At 53.2% G+C, this 26,536-nt stretch overlaps 1 protein-coding gene across 3 annotated transcripts in view; it reads right to left on the bottom strand.

The window, feature by feature from the left end:
* Positions 1–1,733: 1,733 nt before the first annotated feature.
* The window catches only part of LOC133356763 (tyrosine-protein phosphatase non-receptor type 4-like), a 71,914-nt gene continuing 47,111 nt past the window's right edge, over positions 1,734–26,536 (bottom strand). For 2 of the 3 annotated variants that reach the window (XM_061574430.1, XM_061574438.1), the window contains exons 9-28: positions 24,661–24,748; positions 23,933–24,021; positions 19,167–19,230; positions 18,076–18,245; positions 17,745–17,810; positions 17,480–17,542; positions 17,220–17,318; positions 16,521–16,658; positions 15,096–15,267; positions 13,980–14,063; positions 12,737–12,793; positions 12,181–12,340; positions 11,370–11,560; positions 9,726–9,816; positions 9,005–9,066; positions 7,718–7,858; positions 7,040–7,165; positions 6,201–6,610; positions 5,670–5,805; positions 1,734–4,375 (exon numbers count right to left, since the gene is read on the bottom strand). In XM_061574430.1, coding sequence (XP_061430414.1) covers positions 4,283–4,375; positions 5,670–5,805; positions 6,201–6,610; positions 7,040–7,165; positions 7,718–7,858; positions 9,005–9,066; positions 9,726–9,816; positions 11,370–11,560; positions 12,181–12,340; positions 12,737–12,793; positions 13,980–14,063; positions 15,096–15,267; positions 16,521–16,658; positions 17,220–17,318; positions 17,480–17,542; positions 17,745–17,810; positions 18,076–18,245; positions 19,167–19,230; positions 23,933–24,021; positions 24,661–24,748 — 2,500 coding nt within the window. In that variant the 3' untranslated portion in view covers positions 1,734–4,282. The remainder of the gene's footprint in view (positions 4,376–5,669; positions 5,806–6,200; positions 6,611–7,039; positions 7,166–7,717; positions 7,859–9,004; positions 9,067–9,725; positions 9,817–11,369; positions 11,561–12,180; positions 12,341–12,736; positions 12,794–13,979; positions 14,064–15,095; positions 15,268–16,520; positions 16,659–17,219; positions 17,319–17,479; positions 17,543–17,744; positions 17,811–18,075; positions 18,246–19,166; positions 19,231–23,932; positions 24,022–24,660; positions 24,749–26,536) is intronic. The other variant, XM_061574446.1, reaches the window with a different exon arrangement.

Here is a 26,536-nt window from a genome sequence, read left to right as displayed (position 1 = left end):
ACCGGCCAAGTTCTTTTTTTTGGCTACGGCCCGTGTTGACTGAACTTAATAAGTATAACCCGTAAAAACAAAGTTTTCACTCTAAATCCTTTATATGCTAGAGTCCTCTCGTCCTCTGGCTTGAGATGGCTGCCACCTATGGGTCAGATGATTGTCTGCAGTATTAAACAATTGGTAATTAAATATTTAATTTGTTTTCCCTAAACAGTGTAAAATTTTGGAATTTTTTTTCACGAACATTAATTGTCTCGCACAACGAGTCTGTGTGCCAAAATGTCAGCTCGATTGGATCACGGGAAGTGGGTTAAAAAACGACCGAAAGGTTTGCACGGTCGTAAGCAAGCAAGCAAGCACGCAAGCAAGCAAGCGAACTTAATATAAAGGATTTAAAAAAAGAGTCTCTCTCGATGTCCAGGTAGTTTTGTTTTTGTTTGGATGGTTTCGTTTTGATCTGGGACATTTAGTGGCGGTGGTTGCTGTGCCTCATTGAGGGTGACCGCAATGGTTCATCCGGCGCTCTACCGATTGCAGTTTTCCTTGAACGTCGAGTGAATGTTTTTCGGGTTTGCGAAAGACTTCCTGAGCCGAGTGGGCTTGACATTTAAACCTTACAGTTTTTCAAGCCGATTCATCGGTGTGGGGTCTTTAATGTCACGTTGAGCGCTACGCTGCACTACGAACCTGGCCACCCGGGTTCGATTCCCGCTCGCGGCAGGCAGGAGTGACGATTATATGAACGGGTCGTGGGCCTCCCCTAGGTCGACTCGGCCTCAAATGAGTACCTGGTGCGGTGTGTAGAGAGGCAAAGGCGGTCTGGCGTGGTGCTGGCCACCCACCCACCCACCTCGTGTGCCGTGCCGGCCTTAATAGGTGCTCGCTAACAGAACTTTCCGCAACAGTCTGTGAAGGCTACACGGGGGATCTTTTGTCTTTTTGGGGGTCTTTAATACCCTGCTCGAATCTCCCCGACTGTGTCGTGTCATCTCCTGGTGTGACCAAAGCTTTTTTGGCAAGCAACCTCTTAACAAGTCGTCTCTTTTTATTTGAGGGGGCGAAAACATTGATTGCAAAAAAAAAAATCCCAAGTTGCTCGAAATATATAGCGTTTGTATTTTTTGTTGAGAGCGAGCAAGTTGGTTTACGTGTTTTTTCCCCCTTCACGTTATACATTAGTGCGTCGCTTTAAGCGTGCCGCTGGTGTGCCCCCACGGATCAATAACCGCTGCTTTCCAGATTCGGTGCGATTTAAACACATTCCTGCGGAGGGAGCTGGTAGGAACGTTGGGTTGCTCGGTCAATGGCCAGGGTCAACGGCCAGGGTCAACGGCGGCGTGGTGTATTCCGCAAATATGCCCGACTGTGAGGGCGGGCACAAGCCGGCGTGAGTAGGTTAAACGTTGAGTTTTATAAGGGCACCACGGGGTGACCAGCCCCTCCCCACCCTCCCCACCCAGCCCCTCCCCACCCTCCCCTCTCCACCCAGCCACACCCCTCCCATTTTTGGATGCACGACGGACGGACGGACACAATAATCCCCTGTGGGCTGGTGTAACTAGGAGGTTCCTACCAGTACCATTCAATTGCTTTCGTCAGAGCGTTGGAGCATTGCAGGCTACAAACCGCGCGACCTTGATGTTGAAATGTCAGGCAGTGCAAAAGTTACACGGTCCATTCCGTTATCGTTGCCATGTTTCGAACAGCCGACATAGGGAAACACGACACGGAGTGGTGGCTGATTGCAAAACACGTTTAATCAGTAGTTTCTTAAGGCAGTAAGGTGGCCACACAATGTTAACTGCACAGCAGCGCAAAAACAGAACTTCTAGAACTTTAGTTCTTCAGTATATATATTTATCTGTGAATTGGTTTCAGGGGAGGGAAAGAAAATTATATTTTCTATACAGTCTAGAACTTACGTTAAATAAAAAATCGCATCGTTAATTTTGCCTCTGTAACCACAGGCTTGAAAGACAGACTCTGCCAAAAAAACAGTACAAAGCGATAATCCTCATCGTCGTCGTCACGCAACTTTTTGTTAACTTTTGAATATTTTTTTTTTACAAAATAAAAACAACAAAAAATGGCTTGCGCTAAATACAGGCCGAGTACCACGCGACAGCTAAAACTAAACAAGTACCGTCGTTTTGTTGGCAAGAGGTCACATGGGGTGACGCGGGGGGGGGGGGGGGTTTGGGGGATAAGGTGGGGGGGGTGTGTGTGCAAGTCGAGGAGCGGGACACCCCGAGCCACCTCAGCAGTCCGTATTCGGAGTCACGGCCTGGATCAGGCTCGGCTCTGGCTCAAACGAGTCGGCTTGAAAGCGCTCAACTCGAGCCCGTCTTTGAGAACAGCCGAGCGACCCAAGCCTGAGCTAGGCCACGATAAAGAATGCGACCTGAGGCCTTGTCAAGACGGGAGCAAAGCAGCGATCTTCATGTCTGCTCGCCATCCATTGTCAATCCTGGAATATATACACTATGCTGGAATACACCATCAGTCTTATTCGAGGGATTGCCAAGAGGGGGTGGTTGATGGGGGCGGTGGAGGGGAGGGGGGCGCTCGCACAGGAGGTCAGGTCCAGTGTTGACGATGAGCGACTTTTAAGGCGTAAAGTGCCAGAGTGCAGCGGGGGGGGGGGGGGGGGGGGGCGAAGGTACCTCTTTCTCTCGCCCCACTATGGCGTGGCCGTACCTTCGTGTGAGGCATCATACCGTACCGCTTAACATCGACGTGCAATTCCGATTTTCAAACGTAAAAAAACAAACACGGTGAAATGGCGTAGTCGTAATCGGGGTACCATCATTGCTGAAGGCACGATTTGTTTTCGTTGTCTTTCCTCGAAGCGATTTCGTTGCGTCCATTCGGCCCGTCGCCCCTCTCGGGTCGAAACAAATGAGTACCTCAGTGTAAAGTGGACGACGGTGGTCCGAGTCCCATCCTCCTTCGGATGGACTTTGCCCACCCGTCTTAGGAATGTGGAGTTTACTCCACCGGCTCAAGGCCTGCCCATGGAGGCGAGCACCACCGGCTTGCGCTCTCGCTCGAGCGTGGAAATGCTTTTCGACTTCACAAGGCGATGGGATTTTTTCAGGGCTGGTCGCGTGGATTGGCTGACGCACACAGCCGGCTGCCACCTCCTCAGGGTAGGTTCACACTGGATGACTTTGATAAAATCAATTCCGCTGGTCGATAACACTGCCCTAAAAATGAAAAAAATATGAACGGAAACGTTTCAGGCAACAGCCCTCCTTCGTAGTAACTTTACATGGCACCCCCTCCCGCCATCACTTCAAGCTTCTCCGAAGCGATGGTGAGGGTTGGTTACATTTTACAACGTTGATTAAACGTTAAGAGAACCGGTAGCCAATCAGGGTGTGGGTGGTGCAAGGGGGGGGGGGGTGGGTTCTGATCATTTTGTCGTCGAACATTCATGGCGCGGCTCGCCACGCGACACAAACGTCGAGCTCGAACGCGCCAGCGCGAGCACTCTGCCGCATGACACAACGCGAGACTCGACGTCGTGCGTGTAAACGCCAAGTCTGAAATACATTCTTTCTGGGACGGGCGGTGACGGAGAGGCAGCAGCTATGGGTGGGTGGGGGGCAGGTTCACGACTCCGACCCTGGAGAGTTTTGGGGGGCTGTGGGGATTGAGCGCTTGAGGTCGTGGAAGTGCGTGGCGGAGGCTAAGGCCGTGGGGGCGAGCACGTGCGCCCGATGCGGTCGCCAACTCTCCCGGCTCCCTTTTCCTGGAACGTTCCTTTTAAAGCTCTTTTACACCTCGTGACACGGTGGGGATGGGGTGTCACTCGGTCATGGCTTGGATAGGTTTTTTTACAAAAGGAGGTGGTGTTGGGGGTGAAACAAATATTTGCACAACATTCGTGTGATTGAATGCACAAAGGTTTTAGTCTCTGCCCAAGGGTAGCGCGGTGCCCCCACGCACGCCCGCTGGCATCGCCGGCAATCGCTCGTCGTGTAAAGAAGGAGCGGGCGGAGTGCGTGAGAACGTAAACACGACGTCTCGAGTCTCCGTGACGGCGGGACTCCGCCGTCCCTCGAGCGACGGAACGTCTCCCCGGCTAACTGCCGCTGCCGCCTTTTGAACGTCCGACGGAGTTGGGGGTCGCATCCGTGTTAAGGGAGGGGGGGGGGGGAGCTGTCGCTGGGCCACCCCAGAGTCTCCGCGTGCTCCCTTTGGTCGTGCTTGCGCGCTTACAAACGCGCGCGAGAAAGTCCGATGCCGTGAGCAATCCGGGTGTTGCGCACGGAGGAGGGCAGCGTTACTGTGTGGGTCGCGCCGGCTTGCCGCGGTCCTCGAACACCATCTCCTCGTACACCTGCAGGATCGCCTCGCACACAAACCTGTACTGGCACTGTGGGGAGGGGGTGGTGGCAGGTGGAACACACACACACAGCAGCCATAGAACAGACACTTAGTCGGGATTGCATGTGGACCTAGCCTGGCACAAGCGCAGTCGTGACATCACCGCCACGTCGTGGCGAATGGCGGCTGTTGAACGCGTGTTAGTGTGTGCATAATGGGGAGCGGTGGGTAGGCCTCGGCAAGGTAAGGTAAATTACCCTTTTTACCAGGGTAAAAGGGTAAAGGTGTCGACATGCCAAGGGGTAAGGTAAAGGTAGGGTAAAGGTAGCTGAGAAGAATTACCCGGTAGGGTAAAAATAGCGCGAAGTATTACCCGGTAAATACAGTAACTTGTTTAACCGCTAGAAGCTCCGTGGCGCAGTCTGTGGCCTCCATTTAATAAGTAATATTAAAGCAAACTTAAAAAAATAAACACGTTTTTATAAAATGTACTCGTAATGGCAGAACTCCACGACTCCAGGAAGTGGCCCCGAAGCTTGTCATAACGTAAGGGACCGTGGTGATTTACAGCCAACGTGAGTTGAGCGTGGACAATTAGACCCAAACCGAAACATAACATATAAAAAAGATCGTTTAAAAATATGTATTTTTTTAGTGATATAACATAGTATTGTCACCATTATGACATACGTATACCAAGTTTGCAGTCGATACCACATTAGGAAGTGGGTTAAAATTGAGTTACAAGATTTGAGGATACGACAGCTACGACAACAATGACAACAACAGACAGAGTGAGTTCAAAGACAGCGTGTAAAATTGGAATCATCGAGAGTATTCTATATGGATAAAGCGCTCTAACTAGCATTTACCGTTATAAACCTTGTTCATGTGTAGTAGTACCCCAGTAATTACCCTGTAATCGGGTAATGTGTATGGGGTAAGGGTAAAAGGTAGGCTCGTTGTTTTTTACCTTTTAACTTTTACCTTAACCTTGCCGAGGCCTAGCGGTGGGGTAGTGGTTAGCGCGCCGCACTATGAACCCGGCGACCCTCAATCGATTCCCTCTCGTGGCCAATACCAGCGACGATTATTTAGGGATGACGAAGGTGAACGGGGGTGGTGCTGGCCACCCATCCCCTCGTGTGCCGTGCCGGCCTTCATAGGTGCTCGCTAACTGCACATGCCCCAAAAGTCTGTCGAGGCTATACGGGGGATCTTCGTCTTGAGTGCATGTGAGCGACTGTGACAGTTTGAGTGTTTGTTTTCCAAATATCAGTGTGTGAGTACTTGTGTCTGCATGTGCACTGGAATGAAGGTGTGTGTGTGCGCGCGTAGCTCACGGATGTCTGTATCATCATCGCGCGCTGGTCCCTCATCGTCTTGACGATGTCGAGGGGGTACACGGGCTTGTAGCACTCCATCAGGCACTGCGCCGTCTCCATGGTGACCAGCACGCCCGTCCGCCCGATGCCCGCACTGCAGACAGCCGCGTGACGTCACGACGGTCAGGGTCAAGAGGTCACCGTGAACATTGCCGTAAGTCGTGTTTTCCAGGAACGTAACCCCGACTTAAACAAATCATACCCAGTACCGTGTATGTGCAGGCTGGCCCAAAAGTCTGCAATCGTAGGGAAAAATAACTAATTAATGTTTCTGTTTCTGCAGGCCAAAGATGTCCAGATAATTATACTCAGAGGAAATCGGAGTCAGAGGTCGCTGTTGAATTTAACAGACTGCATCCAGACCCCGAGCCAATAACACAGAGCTGTGTTTTTCCCTACGATTGCAGACTTACGGGACACCCTGTAGAGAGGGGGAGAGAGAAAGACACGGTGGGGTGCGTGGGGTGCGTGTTGACGTCGCCCGCGTACCTGCAGTGCACGATGACTGGTTGCGGGGGCTGCGCCGTGCGCTTCTCCCGCACGCTCTTCACGAACTGCAGGAACTGGTGGGGGTCGTCCGGGACTCCGTGGTCCGGCCACGCCACGTACTGCAGGTGACTCACCAGCCGCTCCTCCTCCTTCTCCGAGGCAGCAGCAATAGCTGCTGCTGCTGCGTCCGCACAGTCCTCGGGCTCAACCTCCTCACTCTCCTCTTTCTCCACCTCATTGGCTTCCACCTCCTTGGCTTCCGCCTTCTCTGCCTCCTCCTGCTTCTTCGGCCGCTCCTTGTCGTCGTTGTCTTCTCCTCCTTCAACCGCCGATTCTTCGCCGTCCTCCTTCCTCTCCTCTTCGATCCGTTCTTCCGCCACTTCCTCTGCTCTGCTCGCCGGTTTTGCCACCTACAAAACGCAAAAGTGACGCTTGCTTGGTTGTGCGCGCGGCGCCCAGGGTGCCAGAATAATCCGTGGCGACGAGAATAGTACAGGACCCTTGCCGTGGGCATGCCCTGCCCCCCCTACTCGTGTGCCCATCTACCCAATCATCAAACACTGCAACCCTTCTGTACCCACCACCCGCTCGTCGCAATCCTACCCAACAGCACACCTACTCAATCGCCCCCCCCCAACCTCCCATCCAACCACTCATCCACCCCCTTAAACACCCACCTGCCCACCCACCTGCCCACCCACCTGCCCACCCACCTGCCCACCCACCTGCCCACCCACCTGCCCACCCACCTGCCCACCCACCTGCCCACACACCTGCCCACACATCTGCCCACACACCTGCCCACCTGCCCGCCCACCTGCCCCGGTGTGGTCGCTCACCTTCTTGGTGAGCGTGAACTCCCGGAAGACGCACGCAAGGTTGCAGTCCTCCTTGACGCAAGTCACCACATAGTCGCCGTACGTCTCCGTGCCAGGCGGGTTGGGCCAGTACTGGTGACATTTCACCTGGGGGGGCGGGGGGGGGGGAAGGTGGGAAGGGGGGGGGAGGCACGATGAGATTCGCATTCGCACCACGGGGCACGTTCACCTCAACTTGCCCCTGGCTCAAATCCGGCGCCGCCTTTTATTTAACCGCAAGGTGACCTCATGAGATTCCTCGTCTTGAGCTGTTACGGAGGTTACGGAAAACTGTGCCCATTGACGATGTTACTCGGATGGTGATGAATGGTCATCGTGGCTATGAATAGTCTCGTGGTGATTGATGGGTGTTGGTTGGATGCCGACGGTTGGGTCATGATAATAATCATTTCGCACATCTAGAATTTTACCTTTAAACGTCCGCTGCGAAGTAGACTGGGCGAATTTGTGCAGCTAAAATAACCAGGGGGGCGGGCCACGGTGGTGATTCAAGCGAAGTTGTTGGTTGAGCGGTAGCAAAGTCTGGTGGTGGCGATGACGACGACGACGGTGGTGGTGGTGTTGGATGGGGTACCATGAGTGGTCATGTTGGTCCATGGCAGCGTTGCCAGTGGTGGTGGTGGTGGTGTTGGCACCTACCCGGCCGCGCTCTGTGATGGTGGTGAGCATCACGATCATGGTGCTGCCCTGCTCCCACACCATCTGCCAGAAGTCGGCCGACGTGGCGGGCAGGGGCCCCTGGCAGGCGATGTAGCGATTCACGCGGTCGGCCAGCTCCATCTGCCACCAGGAAGCCAACACCCAGAATGCACCACCGCCTCACCCTTGTCAGCGAGCACGTTCAGCTTTTTTTTTCAACCGTCTGTCTTTTCCCCCCAGATTTTATCGCTTCACCGTATCTCTGTGGAGACAATGATTTATATTTTGTATGTCTGTGTAGAACCCCTCTTAACGACGGTAATTGCTTCCACGGAACCGGTCGTTCCGATAGCATGGAAAGTTACCCTTTTTCACCCAAAAAACTAACTTGATCATATTTAAACAAGTGATTAATACATAAGATACTAACAAATTATAAGCACATAATATTAAAAGAAACATGGTTAATTGATGCATTAATTAACATTTACTTTTCCTACAACGGCCCGTTGTTAACAGGGGAATGGTCAGTAAACAAACACATTGGGCTCTATAGAGGCACTACACTACTATACATTACACTATACACTACACAGTGGGCTCTATAGAGGCACTACACTACTATACACTATACACTAGGCTCTATAGAGGCACTACACTGCTATACACTACACTATACATTACACTATACACTACACAGTGGGCTCTATAGAGGCCTGTCGTTAAGCGATTAGTTGTTAACAGGGGTGGTCGTCAAGAGGGGTTCTACTGTTCGTTAAACTTCTTTTGCACCGTACGTAGCCCACTGTGCGAACCGGAGGTGCGGGGGGGCAAGGACAATAAACTAAACACAAAGAGCAGGTTCTAAAGAAATGTTGTTTTACGAACTTGGACCTCTGTTCATAATAAACGTTTTTGGGTTAGATCGCGTTATTTGTAAATGTGTCGTAACCCTCCACCGTCCGACACGGGCAATCAGCAAAAATGTGTCATGTTGACAAAAGACAAATGGTTCACTGCTTTAGCCCACCGGTGTGTTGAAGAGTGAATCCACAACATTTACAATTTTTGATTACGACGTTTCGCTGTTAATTACATCCAGCATCATCGGGCAATTTTCCAAAAATGATTATTATTAATAATATTGGTCGCGAAAGCCTACGTGTTAAATTGGACCTCTGTGTAAGAAGAGAGGGTCCATACCACACCTATAGACACGTGGCAATTTTACCACACCTTTCAGCTGCAGTTGCGAGCGGCAACGGGGAGGGGTGGGGGTGAACTCACGTTGATGTGGTTGGCGTTGATGTAATCGTCCTCCCCGCACAGCAACACCCTGGTGTCATCATCTGCAAGAACCACGCGCGGAGAGGCGTGAGCACTCCCCCCTCCCCCGCGATTGGGCAGCTGTAGTGTGTGGGGGGGTGTGTTGGGGGTGTGTTGGGGGGGGGTGTAGGATGTGGGGAGCGGTAGTGTAGTGGTTAGCGCTACGCTGCGCTACGAACCTGGCTAACCGGGTTCGATTCCCGCTCACGGCCAACACAGGTGGTGACGTTTATCTGAACCGGTCCTGGGCCTCCCCTAGGTCGACTCGGCCTCAAATTGAGTACCCGGTGCGATGTGTAAACATCGCCACTGGGGAGACAAAGGCGGCCGGGCGTGGTGTTGCCCACCCACCACCTCGTGTGCCGTGCCGGCTTTTATAGGTGCTCGCTAACAGCACTTGCCGCTACAGTCTGTTAAGGCTACACGGGGGAACTTTGTAGGGTGGGTGGGTGGGGTGGGGTTGTGCTTCGGGTGTGGCGGTGTGTGTGTAGGGGGGAAGACAGACAGACCGGCAGCAACTCACACTTGCACATTTGTTGTGTTACTTGAGCGTTATGATTTACTCGCTGCTCTAAATTTCGTTTTTTTTCACCAAGGTACCCCTGCGGGTGTCTCTTGGAACACAGCTCACGGCAGCCGAAGTGATCCCTAACCCCGTCAACGGACAAAGACGACAACTCACATGGTGAGATGTCGCGGTAGCGGTTCTTGCCGGCGTTCTGGGGTAACCGGGCGCATGACATGCTCATGCCGGGCTTTTTCCTGTACAGGTCCTGCGAGAGAGAGAGGAGAGAGAGCGCAGCGGGGCCCGGGGAGTGAGCGGGGGCGCGTGCTAAGGGTGAAGACCACACAGCTCACCCACGAATGGCTGTGGAAGCACGGGAAGATGGACAGTGAATTAATCAACGTGAACGCATTGATCAGAAATATCTATGAGTAATAATTACACGAATGAATTGACAGGATAATGAACACCAATAAATTGATCGCGAATTAATGAACAAACACGTGAATTAAGCCTTAACTCATAAATGTTTGCCAATAACCAAATTAGCAAAATATTTCCCATTGAACGAATAAGCAAACAAATGTGCCTACTCCCTCGTGTGCCGCACAGGCCTTCACAGGTGCTACTCACTAACAGCACTTGCCCCAACTGCCTGTTAAGGCTATACGGGGGCGGGGAGTCTTTGTGGGTAGCGGTAATGCAGTGGTTCACTCACTGCTGCTACAAACCCTCCTAATACTGATATGAACTCACTGGCTCCACCAGCCCACAGGGGATTATTGTGTCCGTCCGTCGTGCAGGGAAGGGCTGCGTGGGGAGGAGCTGGGTGGGGAGGGTGGTGCCCCTTATAAAACTCAACGTTTAACCTACTCACGCCGGCTTGTGCCCGCCCTCAGTCGGGCATATTTGCGGAATACACCACGCCGCCGTTGACCCTGGCCATTGACCGAGCAACCCAACGTTCCTACCAGCTCCCTCCGCAGGAACGTGTTATCCGAATTGGTCCTGGGCCACGCTGAGGTTGATTCGGGCTTAAATGAGTACTTGATGCATCGGCACCGCCAAGACAAAGGCGGCCGAGCATGGTGCCAACTACACCACCCTTTGATTAAGGTGTGCCATGCTCGCTAAAGGCACTTGCCCCAACTGTCCGTGTGTATATATACAGGGTGCTTAATTTTTTTTTACACTTATATGGGACTATCGATTTTAATGGAAAACGAACGGATAAGACTACACTGTGACACGATAACAAATGTATGTTTATAGTTTCAAAAGGTAAAAAGTCTTCACTTGTTCGCCATCGTTGTCAACGCGTTGCCTGGAATCTTCTCCAGGTGGTCTCCAGAGCCCGGAGGCACATTTCTCGTGGCATTGTTGCAAATGTTAACATTTTTTTTAAGCACCCTGTATGTTGAACTTTTTTCGTACCATACGCAGCCAACCATGCTGATTGTAGGTGCGGGGAAGGCGATGCGGGGAAGGCGATGCGGGTGTGTGGGGAGCAGTGGTGTAGCGGTTAGCACGATGCACTACGAACCTGGCCACCCGAGTTCGATTCCCACTCACGGCCAACACCAGTGACAATTACCTGAATCGGTCCTGGGCCTCCCCTAAGTCCACTCGGCCTCAAATGAGTACCTGGTACGGTGTGTAAACATCGCCACTGGGGACACAAAGGCGTGGTGCTGGCCAACCACCCCCTCGTGTGCCGTGCCGGCCTTCATAGCTGCTCGCTAACAGCACTTGCCCCCACAGTCTGCTAAGGCCACAAGGGGGGTGGGGGGGGGGATCTTTGTGTGTGGGTGTGTAGGCCACCTCGAACTGCTCGACGGCGATGCTGGCCTCCAGGTCGCGCTCCAGCTGCTCCATGGAGAGGCGCAGCGCGTCCTGGCCGCCCTCACTGCCGCCGTCGTGAGGCTCCGCGGGCTCCAGCGCCGTGTACTGGAAGTCGGGCTCGCTGTCCACCTCGTCGTCGTCATCCTCCTCCTCATCCGCGCCGTACACGGCTGCCCCGGGCAGGAGACGGGGAGCACAGAAAGGGAATTATTTTAAAAAATAAATTTTTACTCGGTAATATATTCTGTATAGCGACCTGGCCAGCACAAATGATAACTCAATGAAGTGGCCGATCACGTGGAAATTTATAGCAGACAAATACTCTTAAACGCACGTTTGATTTTAAAATGTGGAGGGGGAAAACCGGAGGACCCGGAGAAAAATCCACGCGACCACGGGGAGAGGAGAGACAGGCAAACTGCAAATATACTGTTGTCAAGGGCTGGGATCGAACCCACACACCTCCTGTATACCGGGTGAGGTAGTTAACATTTCGCCACCGCGCTGCCCTGAACACAGTGGAGCCCCATCCCATCAACTTCACCTTCCCTCCTGCGCATTTAGCGGTTCTGCCATCGGCAGGGTCGTTTTTCTCGTCCATTTGCCCACAATGTACCGCGATTTTATCCAAAATGCTGTGGGTGTCTTTCTTAAACGCCCCCCCTCGTCTAAAACACACGGTAAGAACGCCCGTAAGCGATGCGAGATTCGTATCCATTTTCCCTGTATGTTCTCATTGTTATCGTCGTCGTTAAAACCCCCCCCACCCGACCGAGCGCGCCTCTCTCACCGTTGGGCCTCACGAGCAGCAGCAGCTCGTCGTGGCCACCGCCCTGGCAGCTGGAGCGGATGAACTGCACCACCTCCTCGTGGCTGCACCGGGAGACGTCGCGGCCGTTCACCCGCACCAGCTGGTCGCCCTCGTTCAGCCGCGGCACGCACAAGTCCGCCTGGCGCAGGCAGCGGGCATCGTTAGTTCACCCGCGCGGCCGGTCGCCCCCTTATAGATCTTCTATGGCTATAGATCGCAGCATGCTTACCCACCCACCCAATCGCCACACTGCAGGTCACAACACTTCTCTTTCTGCTTGGCTTGGAACGCCTTCCCAAGTTGTCATCAACGCGATCAATTCTTAACGCTTTATATATTTCAGCGGCAATTTTTTTTCGAGCATTTGGGATATGCTGGGGCCTCTACTCGGCAGCCGTGAAAACACCACCACCAACCATTGGGAATTTGTAAAACCTGTCCGTGTGCTTGGGAGTAAACCTACAAAATGTTGTCTCGGTTATGTCCTGCGTATGACGTAAAACCGCCAACTGGCGACGTCATTTCCTTCACTCACCGGCGTGCCCGGGGCCACGCGCGAGACGATAATGGGCATCTTGTGGTCGGACCCTCCCTGCCACAGACACGGCCGTCACACACGCGGCACGGGTCAGCGGCACAGCAGCAGGCGGCGGCGGCGGCATCTAGATCTATTTTACAAACTATAAACTTCAAATTTAAAGCTTTCGTGACTGCAGGGATTTATATTCTTGGTTCTTTCGGTAAAGTCACGTAGAAGGGAAATAATAAAATAATCAAAATTCAACATAATAAAGTTCTCACGACGTTTCGGCCACAACGCAAGCAGCCGTCCTCAAGTGAAGAAGCAGAGCTGTCGCAAAGACAGCTCCTAATGAGGATGAACTGCACCAGCTTAGCAGTGTTCATTAGGATGCTGTCTTTCCAATAGCTCTGTTTCTTCACCTGATGACGGCTGCTTGCGTTGTGGCCGAAACGTCGTAAGAACTTTATTATTATTTTTATTATTTCCCTTCTACGTGACTTTACCGAAAGAACCAAGAATATGAAACTATAAAGTATTATTGTTTTACCAGGTAAGGCCCACTGAGCTATGTAGCTCTTTTTCAGAAGCAACCTGGCCACACATGGATAGCTGAACGAGGTGGCTTATCTTCGTGTGTATATTTATATCAACCAAATACTCTTAACGTATGTTTATTCTAAATGCGGAGAAAAAAACCCGAGGACCCGGGGAAAAATGCACGCGACCACGGGAAGAGAGACATACACACTCCAAATACACAGCAGGCGTCAGATTCGGGATCAAACCCACGACCTCCTGCATACCAGGTGAGGTAGTTAACATCTCCTAGCCACCAGGGAACCCTCTCTCTCTCTCTGTGCCCACCCGCGTGTCGCAGCGAGACGCACAGACGCAACAAGGGCCTACAACGGAGTCCGCCCGGGGTTGCGCCCATTCGCGTCAGATCTCAGAAGCTAAGCAGGCTGGGGCCTGCATGGTGCTCAGATAGGAGGCGACCGACACACACGAACACAGGCTGCCGTATGTCTGGAGGAGTGACGTAGAGGGCAGCGTAGCAATAGTCCATTGTTGTACTGCACTTCGACGCTTCCACAGCTACGCTTGCCGCCTTCACCAACCCGCACTGACCAGCGTGGTGAAGCGTGGGTTGAACGACAACCGCGAGTGATGATTCGCGGGGCAGCCCTCATCCAGCAGTGGATTGGTGCAAGGGGCGCCCGCCGATTGTTATTTGCGCAAGATTAGACGCCGGTACCTTCACGTTGAAGCCGAACTTGCAGTTGTCGTCCTGCTTGATCCGTATGAGCACCAGGTTTTCGTAAGGATCGGCACCGTTGAGCTGTGAAACGAACGCAAACCGACGTCAAAATCACAGTGACCGCTCCGCCGGGACGGAGGACATTCCAGTAACGCGGACAACCAAGACGACGAATTCAAGCGCCAGCGCGGAGGACCCGGAGAGGCAGATCTATAGAGAGACGATGTCGCGATAGGTGAACCAGGATAGCAAGAGCTCGACACATTCGTCCACAACACTGTGGCCTTAAAATTCAAGAAAGTGACGTTCAGGGCGACGGCTCTTCTTCGTCGAGCGTACGATCACGATGCTAAGGACTGCTCGAGTGGACGTGGAGACGCTGGGCCCAGGAGAGGAATGAGTGGAGTAGAAAGGCAATATATATATAACCCGTGGGGCGGGGGGGGGGAGACACACGCCAGGGGGAGGAATCGTTGCCGCTGCGGTTTAAGACGCCGTGACGTCTGTTTAGTTGCACGGCTCTGTTCTGTTGCGTCCGCCGGCAGCATGAATGTGTTCCAGGAACTCGATTCTAACATCGTGGTCTGCGGGACCAAGGCGCTGTGCACTTTTAAATCATTGACATTGACAATGACAAACTCAGTTCATTAAAACTGCTTTTTGTGTTTAGTTTGTTGTAGCTTCCCCCGCACCTCCGATTAGCACGGTTGGCTACGTACGGTGCGAAAGAAGACAAGAAGGCTTCAGGAGAGACAGAGTTCGTCTAGCTTTGCTATATCTCCTCTGTTGAAGGAGCGTAGTTAACCGTGGTTTACGATACGGTCCATAGTGTGGGTCACATGGCCCACCGTCATTTTCGTGATGGGAACATTAGGATGCAAATTAACGCCGATTGTACACAAGCTCGGCCTACACTAGCAGCAACAGTAGCGGCATGCAGCAGCAACAGCAGCAGGCATCTCCCATGCAGCAGCAACAGCAGCAGGCATCTCCCATGCAGCAGCAACAGCAGCAGGCATCTCCCATGCAGCAGCAACAGCAGCAGGCATCTCCCATGCAGCAGCAAAACAGCAGTAGACATCTCTCATGCAGGTAATCGCGAGTGTGGCACACCTGTCCAGAGCCGCTGCTGGTGAGATCTGTGATGTCGTAGGACCGGCTGGAGGGGGAGTTGAGCAGGCCCTCGTGCGAGTTGGCGTGGCTTGGCGTGCGGCACACACTTCCGTTGCGCACCTTGGACGTCTGCCCCGGCGCTCGGAACTCGGCCACGGAAAACCTCTGCAGGCTGTTTGAGTGAGCGTGTGTGAGCGTGTGTGTGAGCGTGTGTAGTGGGGAGCGGTAGTGTAGTGGTTAGCGCGCTGCGCTATGAACCTGGCGACCCGGGTTCGATTTTCGCTCACGGCTAACATCAGTGACGATTATCTGAACCGGTCCTGGGCCTCCCCTAGGTCGACTCAGCCTTAAACGAGTACCTGGTGCGGTGTGTAAACATCGCCACTGGGGAGACAAAGGCGGTCGGGCGTGGTGCTGGCCACCCACCCCCTCGTGTACCGTTCCGGCCTTCATAGGTGCTCGCTAACAGCACTTGACCCTACAGTCTGTTAAGGCTATACGGGGGATCTTTGATCTTTGTGTGTGTTTGGCAGAGATGTAGACACATTATATCTTATGTTCGCCGAGTATGAAAATACAGGAGGGAAAATAAAACCGCTTGATCAATTTTTTCACGTGCGAATTCACTGTGAGAGTTGTGTGCAAGCAAGTGTGCCTGCAAGTGCGTATGCCTGTGCATGTAGGTGGGGAGCAGTCGCGTAGTGGTTCGCGAGCTACGCTGAGAACCCGGAGATCCGAGTTCGATTCCCGTTCACGGCCACCGACACCGATGACGATTATCTGAACCGGTGCTGGGCCTCCCCTAGGTCGACTCAGCCTCAAATGAGTAGCTGGTGTGGGTGTGTAAACATCGCCACTTGGGAGACAGTCGGGCAGGCATGCTGCTGGGACAATGTACCTGTGCAATTTGAACTTAATATATATTCTGCTTACCTTTCCAATATACTTTGCACTTTCTATCGCTTTTTGTATTGTTGTAACCTTTCGACCCGCCCCTACTGGACATTTGGCGAGATGTTAACTACATTCCCTGATATACAGGAGGTCGTCGGCTCGATCCCAACCCTGAATCCTGTATACTCTCGTGCAGCAGCAGCAGCGTGTTCTCTCTCTCCCCGTGGTCACGTGGATTTTGCTCCGGATCTTCCAGTTGTTCCCTCCACATTTAGAATCAACATCACGCTTCGGAGTATTTTGGCTGCTATAAATGTCCACGTGACGATAAGCCGCTTCGTTGAGCTACCATTTGTGAAAGCCAGGTCGCTTCTGAGCTCTATCTCAGTGGGCCTTCTTACTTGGTAACAAACAACAAACGGTAAAAAAAAATAGTTTAAGGTAAGCGCGTGACCTTGGGCCCGGGCTCACCGCGATCATCATAAACCCACCCCCACCCCGCCCCGGTTGGTCGGCGCGGCGAGCACCGACCTGAGCGATTGTCGCGAGTCGAGGCGCGTGACGGAGGCCGCGCGGAGGGGCCGCAGGGTCACGCCGCCCACCACGCGGCGGCTGAGGTCGCCCAGCGAGTTGGCGGTGCGCAGGCTGCGCTGGAACGAACCCGACGGCCTGCCAGGAGCAAACAGCGCCGATGCAAATGCACGACAAAGACAAAAACCTCTCCGTGTAGCCTTACTAGACTGTTGGGGCAAGTTATTTTAGCGAGCACCTATGAAGGCCGGACCGGCACACGAGGGTGACGCGATGTTTACACATCACACCAGGTACTCGTTTAAGGCCGCGTCGACCCAGGGGAGGCCAAGGACCAGTTCAGATAATCGTCACTGGTGGTGGCCGTGAGCTGGAATCGAACCTGGGTCGCCGGTTTCGTAGCGCAGCGCGCTACCCGCTACGCTACTGCTTGACGGACACACACACACACAAAGGGGCAAAGAAGTCCCCACCGCCCCCACCCTACCCCCATAGCTGTACAGACTGTTGGGGCAAGTGCTGTTAGTGAGCACCTATTAGTGCCGTCACGGCACACTGGGGCGGAGGGTGTCCAGCAACACGCCCCAATGCTGATGTTTACACACTGGTGCTCGTTTAAGTAGGCCGAGCAGACCGTCGGGAGATCCAGAACCGGTTCCGAGTGCGATCGCTGGCGGTGCGCTGCGTGCAGAGACGTACGTCAGCAGCGTCGGGGAGGGCGGGCTGGAGGAGTTCTCGGAACCCGAGAGCCGAGCACTGCGGTCCCAGATCTCGTCGCTGTTTCTCCGCCGCGCCAGCCTCCTCGGGCAAACGGGTGGCAGCAAACAGAGACGGAAAGCGTCGTGAGAGGACGTGGGCGCTAACGAGCGATCGGCGGAGGGGGCGAGTTGGTGCTGTGAGTTGGTGGTGTGATGTGCTGCTAGTGGGTGTGACGTGCTGCGAGTTGGTGCGACGCTCACTGGGCGCTGCCGACGCGATCTCCGTCGCCCGAACCGAGGCCCGAGCGACCCGACGACGACTTCCTGGAGGGGGACGGTCGCACGCGCGGAAAGAGCCGCGTCAGCCGCCGCGGGTGGCAACGCGCACGCGCCGGTGATGATGTCATTCGCGAACAGGCACGCGCAGTCAGCTGGCGCGGGCGATAACGAAACGTACGCGCACAGAGGCAGGGCCGCATCACGGGGTTTGCTCAAGCGATCCCGCGGGCGGGGCGTGCGGGCTCACCTGCTGACGGCGCGGCTCCCGTTGATTCTCTCCGAGCTGTCGCGATGAACTGAATCCGGCCTCCCCCTGCGTGGCCGCAACGGAGGCGGGAGGGGGTCAACACGGAGTGCGCCGAGCGCGTGAACGGGGGGGGAGGGGGGGGAGCAAGGACGCCGCGCGCCGTCAGCCGAGGCCGTGCTGTGCTGCAGGCAGCAGCGCAGCAAATAAAAATGTCGCCGCTTGCTACGCGGAACTTTGTACGTGGGCCTACGAGTGCAAGTGTGGGCCCCCCTGTCCCCCTGCCCCCTGCACTCACGCTGCCCCCCCCCCCCCCTCCCCCCAAAGTCCTCACTTGAAGAGCGACAGCGTGAAGATCTGCCCCAGCAGCGACTTCTCGGAGCTGGAGCCCGGCTGCCTCTGGGTCCGGAAGAAGCAGTGGTGCTCCACGCACGCCTTCCACAGCCCCTTGCAGAGCCGGTAGCTCTCCATGTGGAACTCCAGGATGTTGTCGCGCATTTCCATCTGGGAATGCGGGAGGCCGGGACGGGAGGGGAGGGGCACTGTGGTCAGACTGGCAAGTGCTGGTGTGGCCAGCCGCCTTTGTCTCCCCAATGGTGATGTTTAGACACCGCACCAGGTACTCATCGAAGGGTGATGACACCAGCCGTAGACATATCCGTGCACACACACACACACACCTCCGTGCGTGCGTGCGCACACACAAGCCGAACTGAATCATTGCTTTTCATAAAGCTAGGCCTGGCCGAGCATTGACCGTCACGAAAGAGCATTTAACAATGAATAATAATCAGGTATTTGTGCCATTCTTATAGTGGCATGGGTTAATGTTACTGTGCCTAACCGCAATGAGCAATTATTGGCGCCATTTCATTAAAATTTGGAACGTATCGCACCCGTGATGCCGGCACACAGCGGCCGACACTTCACGAATGACGCCACGGGGTTCTTAACTTCCACCGCGAACCACGACGCCGCATCGGATTTTACAGGGAAATACACCCGCAGCATTAACTAGGGCGGCCTTCTAGGTTTGAACCGCAAAGCTCAGCAAACAAGGGCGCCGCGATGGTGAGATGTTATCTCCCTCGCCTGGCGAACAGCAGGCGGCGTGGGTTCGATCCCGACCCTGCTGTATATTGGGACTTTGCGTGTTCTCCCTGTGGTCACGTGGATTTTTCTCCGGGTCCTCCGTTTTTTTTTTTACCTCCACATCTAGAATGAACGTCACGCGTTCAGAGTTATCGGCCGCTATAAATTTCCTCGCGATGATGAGCCACTTCGTAGAGCTTATCATTTGCGATGGCCAAGTCAGAGCTACCTAGCTCAATGGGCCTTCTAACCTGGTAAAATAAAAAATAAAAAATGGCTTAGTTATAAACGTCGCCACATCATTGTTGCTGATCTCGCCCCCCCGGCACTCACCGGCCGCCTCTCCAGCTGGATGAAGAACTGTTTCGACTTGAAGAAGATCTTGACGATCTTCTTCCTGAGCGCAGGGAAGTCAAGGGGGGGGGAAGAGCAGGAGGTGAATGTGGGATGGGGCGTTCTCAAACGACGGACCGGGGTTGCCCGTTTTCAGAATCAGTTACCCGCTCCCGGAAGGCGTGGGGGACCGGTAACCGTTTGCAGGCAGCTTGAACGCACTGATCGGCACGCGCCAACGAACAAAATCCACGGTAGACCCAAGTGCATTTGTCCGCGTTTGTCAGCGAGGAGGCAAAGGCGCAGCCCTGCAACTGCGTGTTCGCGCCACTGCTGGCGGATGGGCCTCCGCTAGCGGGAGCTCCCCTGGGAGGGCGTTTGGTCTCCTCGTCCACGCCGACCACGGCCGAGCGTCTTGTATGTTGAACGTATTTCGCACCCTAAGTAGCCAACCGGTGTTATGTTGACCGGCCGATCGACTGACTGTGGTGGTAGCGAATTACGCTGTCGTGTGGACAGTGGCAGGGGGAAGGGGCGGGGGTATTTAATAAACTCCTCTCATTGGTTGAAACGTCGATGGAATTGAACCGGCGACCTCTGCATTGCAAGTGCGGTGCAAGCCGCCATTCCATCGCTGAGGCCGCTCCCTTCGTCTGTCAGTCAAAAAGGTAAAACACGTTTTGCTTATCGCCCGGTGACATCATCTGTCATCAAAAGCAATAACAGCTTTTACAGGGCCGTTTTTAGTTATTTCTCCATTCAGTTTACCACCGGTGCCGTTCACAAACGATTTTAAGAACCACCCCCCCCGCCCCAAAATACGGGAGACTCGCACCCTTCTCCCTCGCAACGTGAAATGTTAACGAACCACCGCCCCCCCCCCCTGCTCTCCCTCTCTTCTCTCTCTCCCGGACGTAAACCCCCCCAAAACAAAAGCCGGCGTGGCTTCGCTGCATCGGCCGGCCGAGCTGCGAGCAAATGCTCGCCGTTGCGATGACCCAATTCACGCGAGCGAGGGAGCGAGTGATCGATGCCCGCGGCGGCTTGGCCAACGAAAAATATTGACAGGTGGAGAGGAATGAAAAAACGGCGGATATATGGGAGGGGGAGAGGGGTGCGGACGAGAGAAGTGGAGGGTGAGTCACGGGGTAAACAGAGTGCATTGGTGGGCACGGTACTTTACGACACGTTTGAAATTGTGCAAGGATGCATCGTAAACAAAGTGCGGCTGGCGGTAGCTAACGGTGGTGTTGGTAACCGTGGCAATGGTGGCGGTGGTGGTGGTGACATAGTTCGAAGGGGCGACAGCCAACGGTCGAGCAGGAACCTACACGTGGTCGGCACGGTACTCGGTGGGGTAAGGGGGCGGATAAAAGAAAAGGGTGATCGCCACAGCCGAGCCACCTTTGTCTTCCCGGCGCCGAAGCTGAAATGTTTTGCTCTCATCATTTCATTCCAACTGTGCTGTTCACTTTACACCGCGTGGTAGCGGTGGGGGGGGTGAGGCGGTGGGGGGGCGGTGCCCTGTGTGAGGGAACTGCCCCGGAAGAGGACGCCACAGAACTACTTCTCAAACCGCTCACACAGACGTCTGTGCCCACACCTTTTTCAGGTTCCTGCATGTAATTATTATTGTCCCGCATCAATCAAACCCAAAAACATTTTCATTCTCGAAGCTGAAATTTTGTCAAACCGATTTTATTGGCTTAATTCCCCCAAGTGAAAAATAAATGTAATTCTAGATTTGAAGCTTTCGTGACTGCAAGAATTCATACTCTTAGGTTTTTTCGGTATATAATGGAAATAAAATAATAATTCATTATTTTATTTTATTTCCATTATTACTTTTATTAACTTTTAATTTTATTTTTTACCTACGTGACTTTACCGAAAAAACCTAATAAATGTAATGTTCATGGGGTTTTTGTGTGTGTGTGTAGTCATTGGTGACTGCGCTGACAACCAACTACACTTGAAAGCCCAGCTTAATCACAACTAAGACTCTCCGAGTCTATGGATAGGTCTCTACGGTAGACTGGTCTTGTGCTATCAGCTGCACCTCAACTTGAGAATTCGGTTTTATTCACAGGCAGTGGCCTTATCCCAGATTCGAACCCAGGATCTATTTTTTGTATTTTACCAAGTAATACCCCACTGAGTGATACAGCTCTTTATCAGAAGCGACCGACCCATCAAACAAATTTAACCTCAACCAAGTGGCTTATCAATGTGGCAATATACAGCAGGCAAATACTCTTAAACGCCGTGACGTTGATTCGAAAAGTGGGGGAGAAAACGCAGAGGAACCGGAGAAAAATCCACACGACCACAGGGAGAGAGACACGCAAACTCCAAATATACAGCAGCAGGCGTCAGGGTCGGGATCAAACCCACGACCTCCTGCATACCGGGCGAGGGAGTTAACATCTCCTAGCCACCGTGAGGATGATGATGAGAGAGAGACACGCAAACTCCAAATATACAGCAGCAGGCGTCAGGGTCGGGATCGAACCCACGACCTCCTGTATACCAGGCGAGGGAGTTAACATCTCCTAGCCACCGTGAGGATGATGATGAGAGAGAGACACGCAAACTCCAAATATACAGCAGCAGGCGTCAGGGTCGGGATCGAACCCACGACCTCCTGTATACCGGGCGAGGGAGTTAACGTATCCTAGCCACCGTGATGATGATGAGAGAGACACGCAAACTCCAAATATACAGCAGCGGGCGTCAGGGTCGGGATGGAACCCACGACCTCCTGTATATCGGGCGAGGGAGTTAACGTCTCCTAGCCACCGTGATGATGATGAGAGAGAGACACGCAAACTCCAAATATACAGCAGCCGGCGTCAGGGTCGGGATCGAACCCACGACCTCCTGTATACCGGGCGAGGGAGTTAACGTCTCGCCGCCGAGGCATCTCGGCGACGTCGGCTCGGCGCTCTGACCCCGTGAGCGACCCGGCCACCTCGGCTACTCGTCCAACACCAAGTCGAGCAAAGTGGGTGATCCCAGGCAAGAGTCGAGGCGCCCGCTCGCGATCGAACGTTGTGCACGGCGCAGGGCGGCCAGGGTCGTGGGCAACTGTTTCTAAGCGCGCATTTAAAATGCACGCACGCGCACATCAACGGCAGTCCTTAATGAAGCGCACTTTTAAAAGAGCAGTTGCGATTACAACACGTATGGAAAATTCCGTTAACTCTGTTTAACCACTGCAGATTTCCTGTAGGTACAGCTCATGGTAGGGGAAGGTTTGGGGGGGATGGAGACGGGGGGGGAGTGTTGTGGTTAGGTGTCAGGGTTGGTCCCAAACCCCAGCCCAAGCATGCTCCACTGCACCCCGCCCCCCCCCTCAGCCCCAGCCTATCCCCCCCACCCCCACCGTCTAACTTTCCACGTCGGCCAAACTTCTCCGCAAAAGTCCAAATCGAGCCACGCACATTGCGCCTGCCCCGGCGATGACGATCTGTCTAAGGTGGGAACTGGTACAGTGTCCCCAGGGGTCTACACACGCAGGGAGTTGTGTCACAGGCCGTGCGTGCGTGCGTGAGATACTTCGAGTTTTTTTCTGTTGTACGGCTACATTCTTTTGTACCGCTACATTGTTGACGTTCGCTTTTCAAGACGCCGTGAAGACGCGCGGTCGAATTGGACGAATGGAAGGCGGTGTAAAAAATATATATATTTTACAACAAACCGCACGCAACGATTTTGCCATTGGATCGAAGACTGGACTCCTCTGGGTTGTGAGGGTTGAGTGTTGGAATAACTTGAGCATGATTATATCATCATCATCATGTTATATTCATGCAATTGATGAGACAACAAATGAAATGCCAGTGTTACATTGGAGGTAAGGGAACCAAGAAAACGATACAAACGGGCCAGAATAAAAAAAAATGATACAAAGATGACGTAAACTGTGCTAACAAAAAATTAAATCGTAGATTCTTGAATCGAATCGTGAGCTCGAACCGTGACAATTGACAGAATCACCGAGATGTTAAATACATTTAATTTTGTCTTTTTCAATCGCAGACCTCTGCCCCCTCTCATCTCCATCTGACTCCCCATCCACGCAGATTATTATTATTCATCATAAAGAATCTCAAATCAAATTCCTCAATTGGGATGACACGTGAGAACATCAACCGCTGCAGCGAACACTTGTCGGGAAAAAGAGTCGTCTTCAGACTCGGCGAGACTTTGACGGTTCAAACCGGCGCCGTCACCACCCGAGAGAAGCTCACCCACATCCGGCAGAACGCTGCTGCTACTGCTGCGTGAACAGCGTGGAAACAAAGTGGACGTCCAGAATAAACGCCTGCCCTATTCGAGACCCAAACTTCATTGCACTCCACCCCACCCCCCAATCCTGGCTTCGACACTGCTGGTGGAACCAATCAACCGCATCAAAACGTCGGCAGGTCGACGCCGTATCACATCTCCTTCGTAAATAAAAAAAATTCAGAGTCACGGAGCCGCAGTCGTGCGATTGTCACCGTGCAACCAAACTGTGGACCATATTATAATAAACACCACTCTGGTAACCTGCACGCTCATTTCACGGAGGAGGAGTAACAGCAAAGCGACATGAACTTTCTCTCTCACTGCTGAAGCCCTCCCGTCGTGGCCAGAAGCAGACCTCGACATTGGCACACTTTGCTTCTGCCATCATCATGACCGGTGCCATGCAATGCGAGAGGCGGTGGTGGTGGTGGGGGGGTTCTGTGGTGGAGGTGGTGGCAGTGCAGGTGCTTTACCAGGGCAGGTGAATGCGAATGCCGTTCTTGTAGATGACCATCCCCGTGGCCATGACGCCCAGCATCACCTCCAGATTGTTGCCGTCCTGCTAGAGAGAGAGGCCCAGCGGATCAAACGGCGCATGTTCCACGCGCGCACACACGCGCACCACATACACGTACCACACACACACAGGTACCACGCACACGCACGTACCGCACACGCACGTACCACGCCCATAAAAAAAATGCAAGGTCAATCTAAAATGTGGAGGGAAAAACCGAACGACCCAGAGAAAATCCACGCGACCACGAGGAGAACATGCAAAGTCCAATTACACAGGTGTCAGGGTTGGGATCAAACCCACAACCTCCTGCATACAGGCGAGGTAGTTAACATCTCACCACCGTGGCGCCCTAGAGGCTCATAGAAATACGTAGAGAGACACACAGCAGAAATACAGTACATTAAAGGCAAGCCCCAGTAGTGCGATTGTGGCCATGAAACTCAAACTGTGGCCCATATAGCAAGCCCATAGAAACACGAGAGATACATACTCACATAAATACAGAGAGACACACAGAAACACAGAGACACGCAGAGGTAGTTATCATCCCGCCACCGCCACGCTCCCATGCTGGATACTTGACCCGCCCATACTGGACGACTGTGAAAGAGATTGGATTCCTTCCTGCAGTCCAAATGGAAGATTCCGATAGCGACTGCGAATCGGCGTGCGGAGCAGTACCCGGGCATAATGCAGCTCCACTCCGTAGAGCTCCAGAGTCTTGACAGCGGCCAGGTAACTCCGCACGGCGTCGGCAGCCTTCATCCCACTGCGGGCAGCCGCGGTCGCAACGCGGTGAGGCCCGGGGGGAGGGGGAGGGTGCGTTGGGAGTGAGAAAAATAAAATCCACGATTGATATTTGATAATAATTTAGCACGCGTGGTACTCGCGCCGCTCACACGGCGTCCCGTTGCGTCGCGCCGCCTGCCGGCATGTAGGGAGGGAGCGCCGTTGTTGCCGCGTGTAACCCCGGTCGAGTCATTTACGGCGTCATTATTCATCGAATTTGGCAAATTTTCGAATCGCGCCCGAGTGATAACCAGGGTGGCCTGCCAGATTCGAGCCGCGAACCGCTGCCGCTGGGTCGCGCCTCCGCCCCCAAAGTTACCAACAGCGGCGCTTCCTTTAAACCACCAAATCATAGCCGTGAGAACTGTTGGTTTATATTTTCTGGTAAGAGAGAAAAGCAATGGTTAAATAAAATATGACCAATCTTGATTAGAAGCTTTCGTGACTGCAGGATTTCACACTCTTAGGTTCTTTCGGTAAAGTCACGTGGCATAAGAAAAGAAAGAAATAACAGATCACGACGTTTCGATCGCAACAACAAGCGATTAACAATTATGGTATTTTCTGTTGCTGTACACTTGTACCACAACACAGTTTTGGTTGGATGTGTTTATAATTTTATCCACATTCTTCTGCCGCGGTGCAATCGTTAAGACACCGTACTTGCAAACCAGAGGTCGCCGGTTCGATTCCAACTCCTGGGTGTGGCAGTTGAAACAACGATACAAGTTTTTCACATCTTCCCACCTCTTTCACGCTGGCTAGATCTCTTCTAAAAGATGGGGGAGGGGTGGGGGGTCCCACCTCTTCCAAGAAGTCTGACCACAGTGGAAGAGTAGACCAAATGCCCTTTAAGCGGGACTCTCAAACAGAGCTCCCCTTCTCTAGTGGAGGCCCTTTCGCCAGCAGTGGCGTGAGTGGGCAATTGCAGGGTCTGCGCCTTAACCTTTTATCGCAGTCACCATGCAGCGGTATCCCAGGCCGCTCAACAATAAAAACTATTGACAACGATAACGACTGGCCAATCAATCCCGGCTCCAGTATCAGCTCGGGCAAAACAAATGTTTTTCTTTTGACATTTTGACTTTAAATATTCTACCGTTTGGCCGCGTTCCCGGTGACTTTGGACATCATTCCAAAGGCAGGGAAGAGAAAAAGCAAATTGATAATTAGGGGACGGCTGTCATCAGGAAAGTCCCCGAGGCCAAAAGAAAAAAAGAAAACTAGGGGGACATCAGAATGATTGAATTTGCAGAGACATCACAATGATGTAAGGTGCTTTGTATGTATATTGAACTTCTTTCATACCGTACGTAGCCAATCGTGCTAATCGGAAGTGCATTGAGATGCTGGGGGCAATTAACCCAGTGCACAACAACACACAAATCCCTTGGCCACAAAGTAGAAATAGCTGCTGAGCAGACAGCCGCATCAGCAGTTCTCAGCAGTTCTCAGAATTTCAGCGAGACTTTAGGAAGCAGATTTAAGCAGAGATTTATTCGGAACCGAGAAAAAAGTGAGGAACTGTGGGCCAAGTCAGGTGGCAGGGGCGGAAACTTAGTGCCAACCTCAAAAGCCTTCTCTGCACGTGTTGCGGGAAGATGCCGAAATGAAGGTGTTCACTGACATAGAAAAACTTTATCCTTGCACCGTCCTGGAACGACCTTCCACAAGTTCGGCAAAATCCACAGATCGCACGGCGAGGCCGGCAGCGTAAAAAGGTACCAATGGGTGTCCTGGAAAATACAAAATCGGCCCAAAACGCACG

The sequence above is a fragment of the Lethenteron reissneri genome, chromosome 7 (assembly GCF_015708825.2).
Source record: "Lethenteron reissneri isolate LAM-NWPU_2019-01 chromosome 7, ASM1570882v1, whole genome shotgun sequence".
NCBI lineage: Eukaryota > Metazoa > Chordata > Hyperoartia > Petromyzontiformes > Petromyzontidae > Lethenteron > Lethenteron reissneri.
The sequence above is the reverse complement of the archived record's forward strand: the minus strand, read 5'-3'. Positions and strand labels throughout refer to the sequence as shown.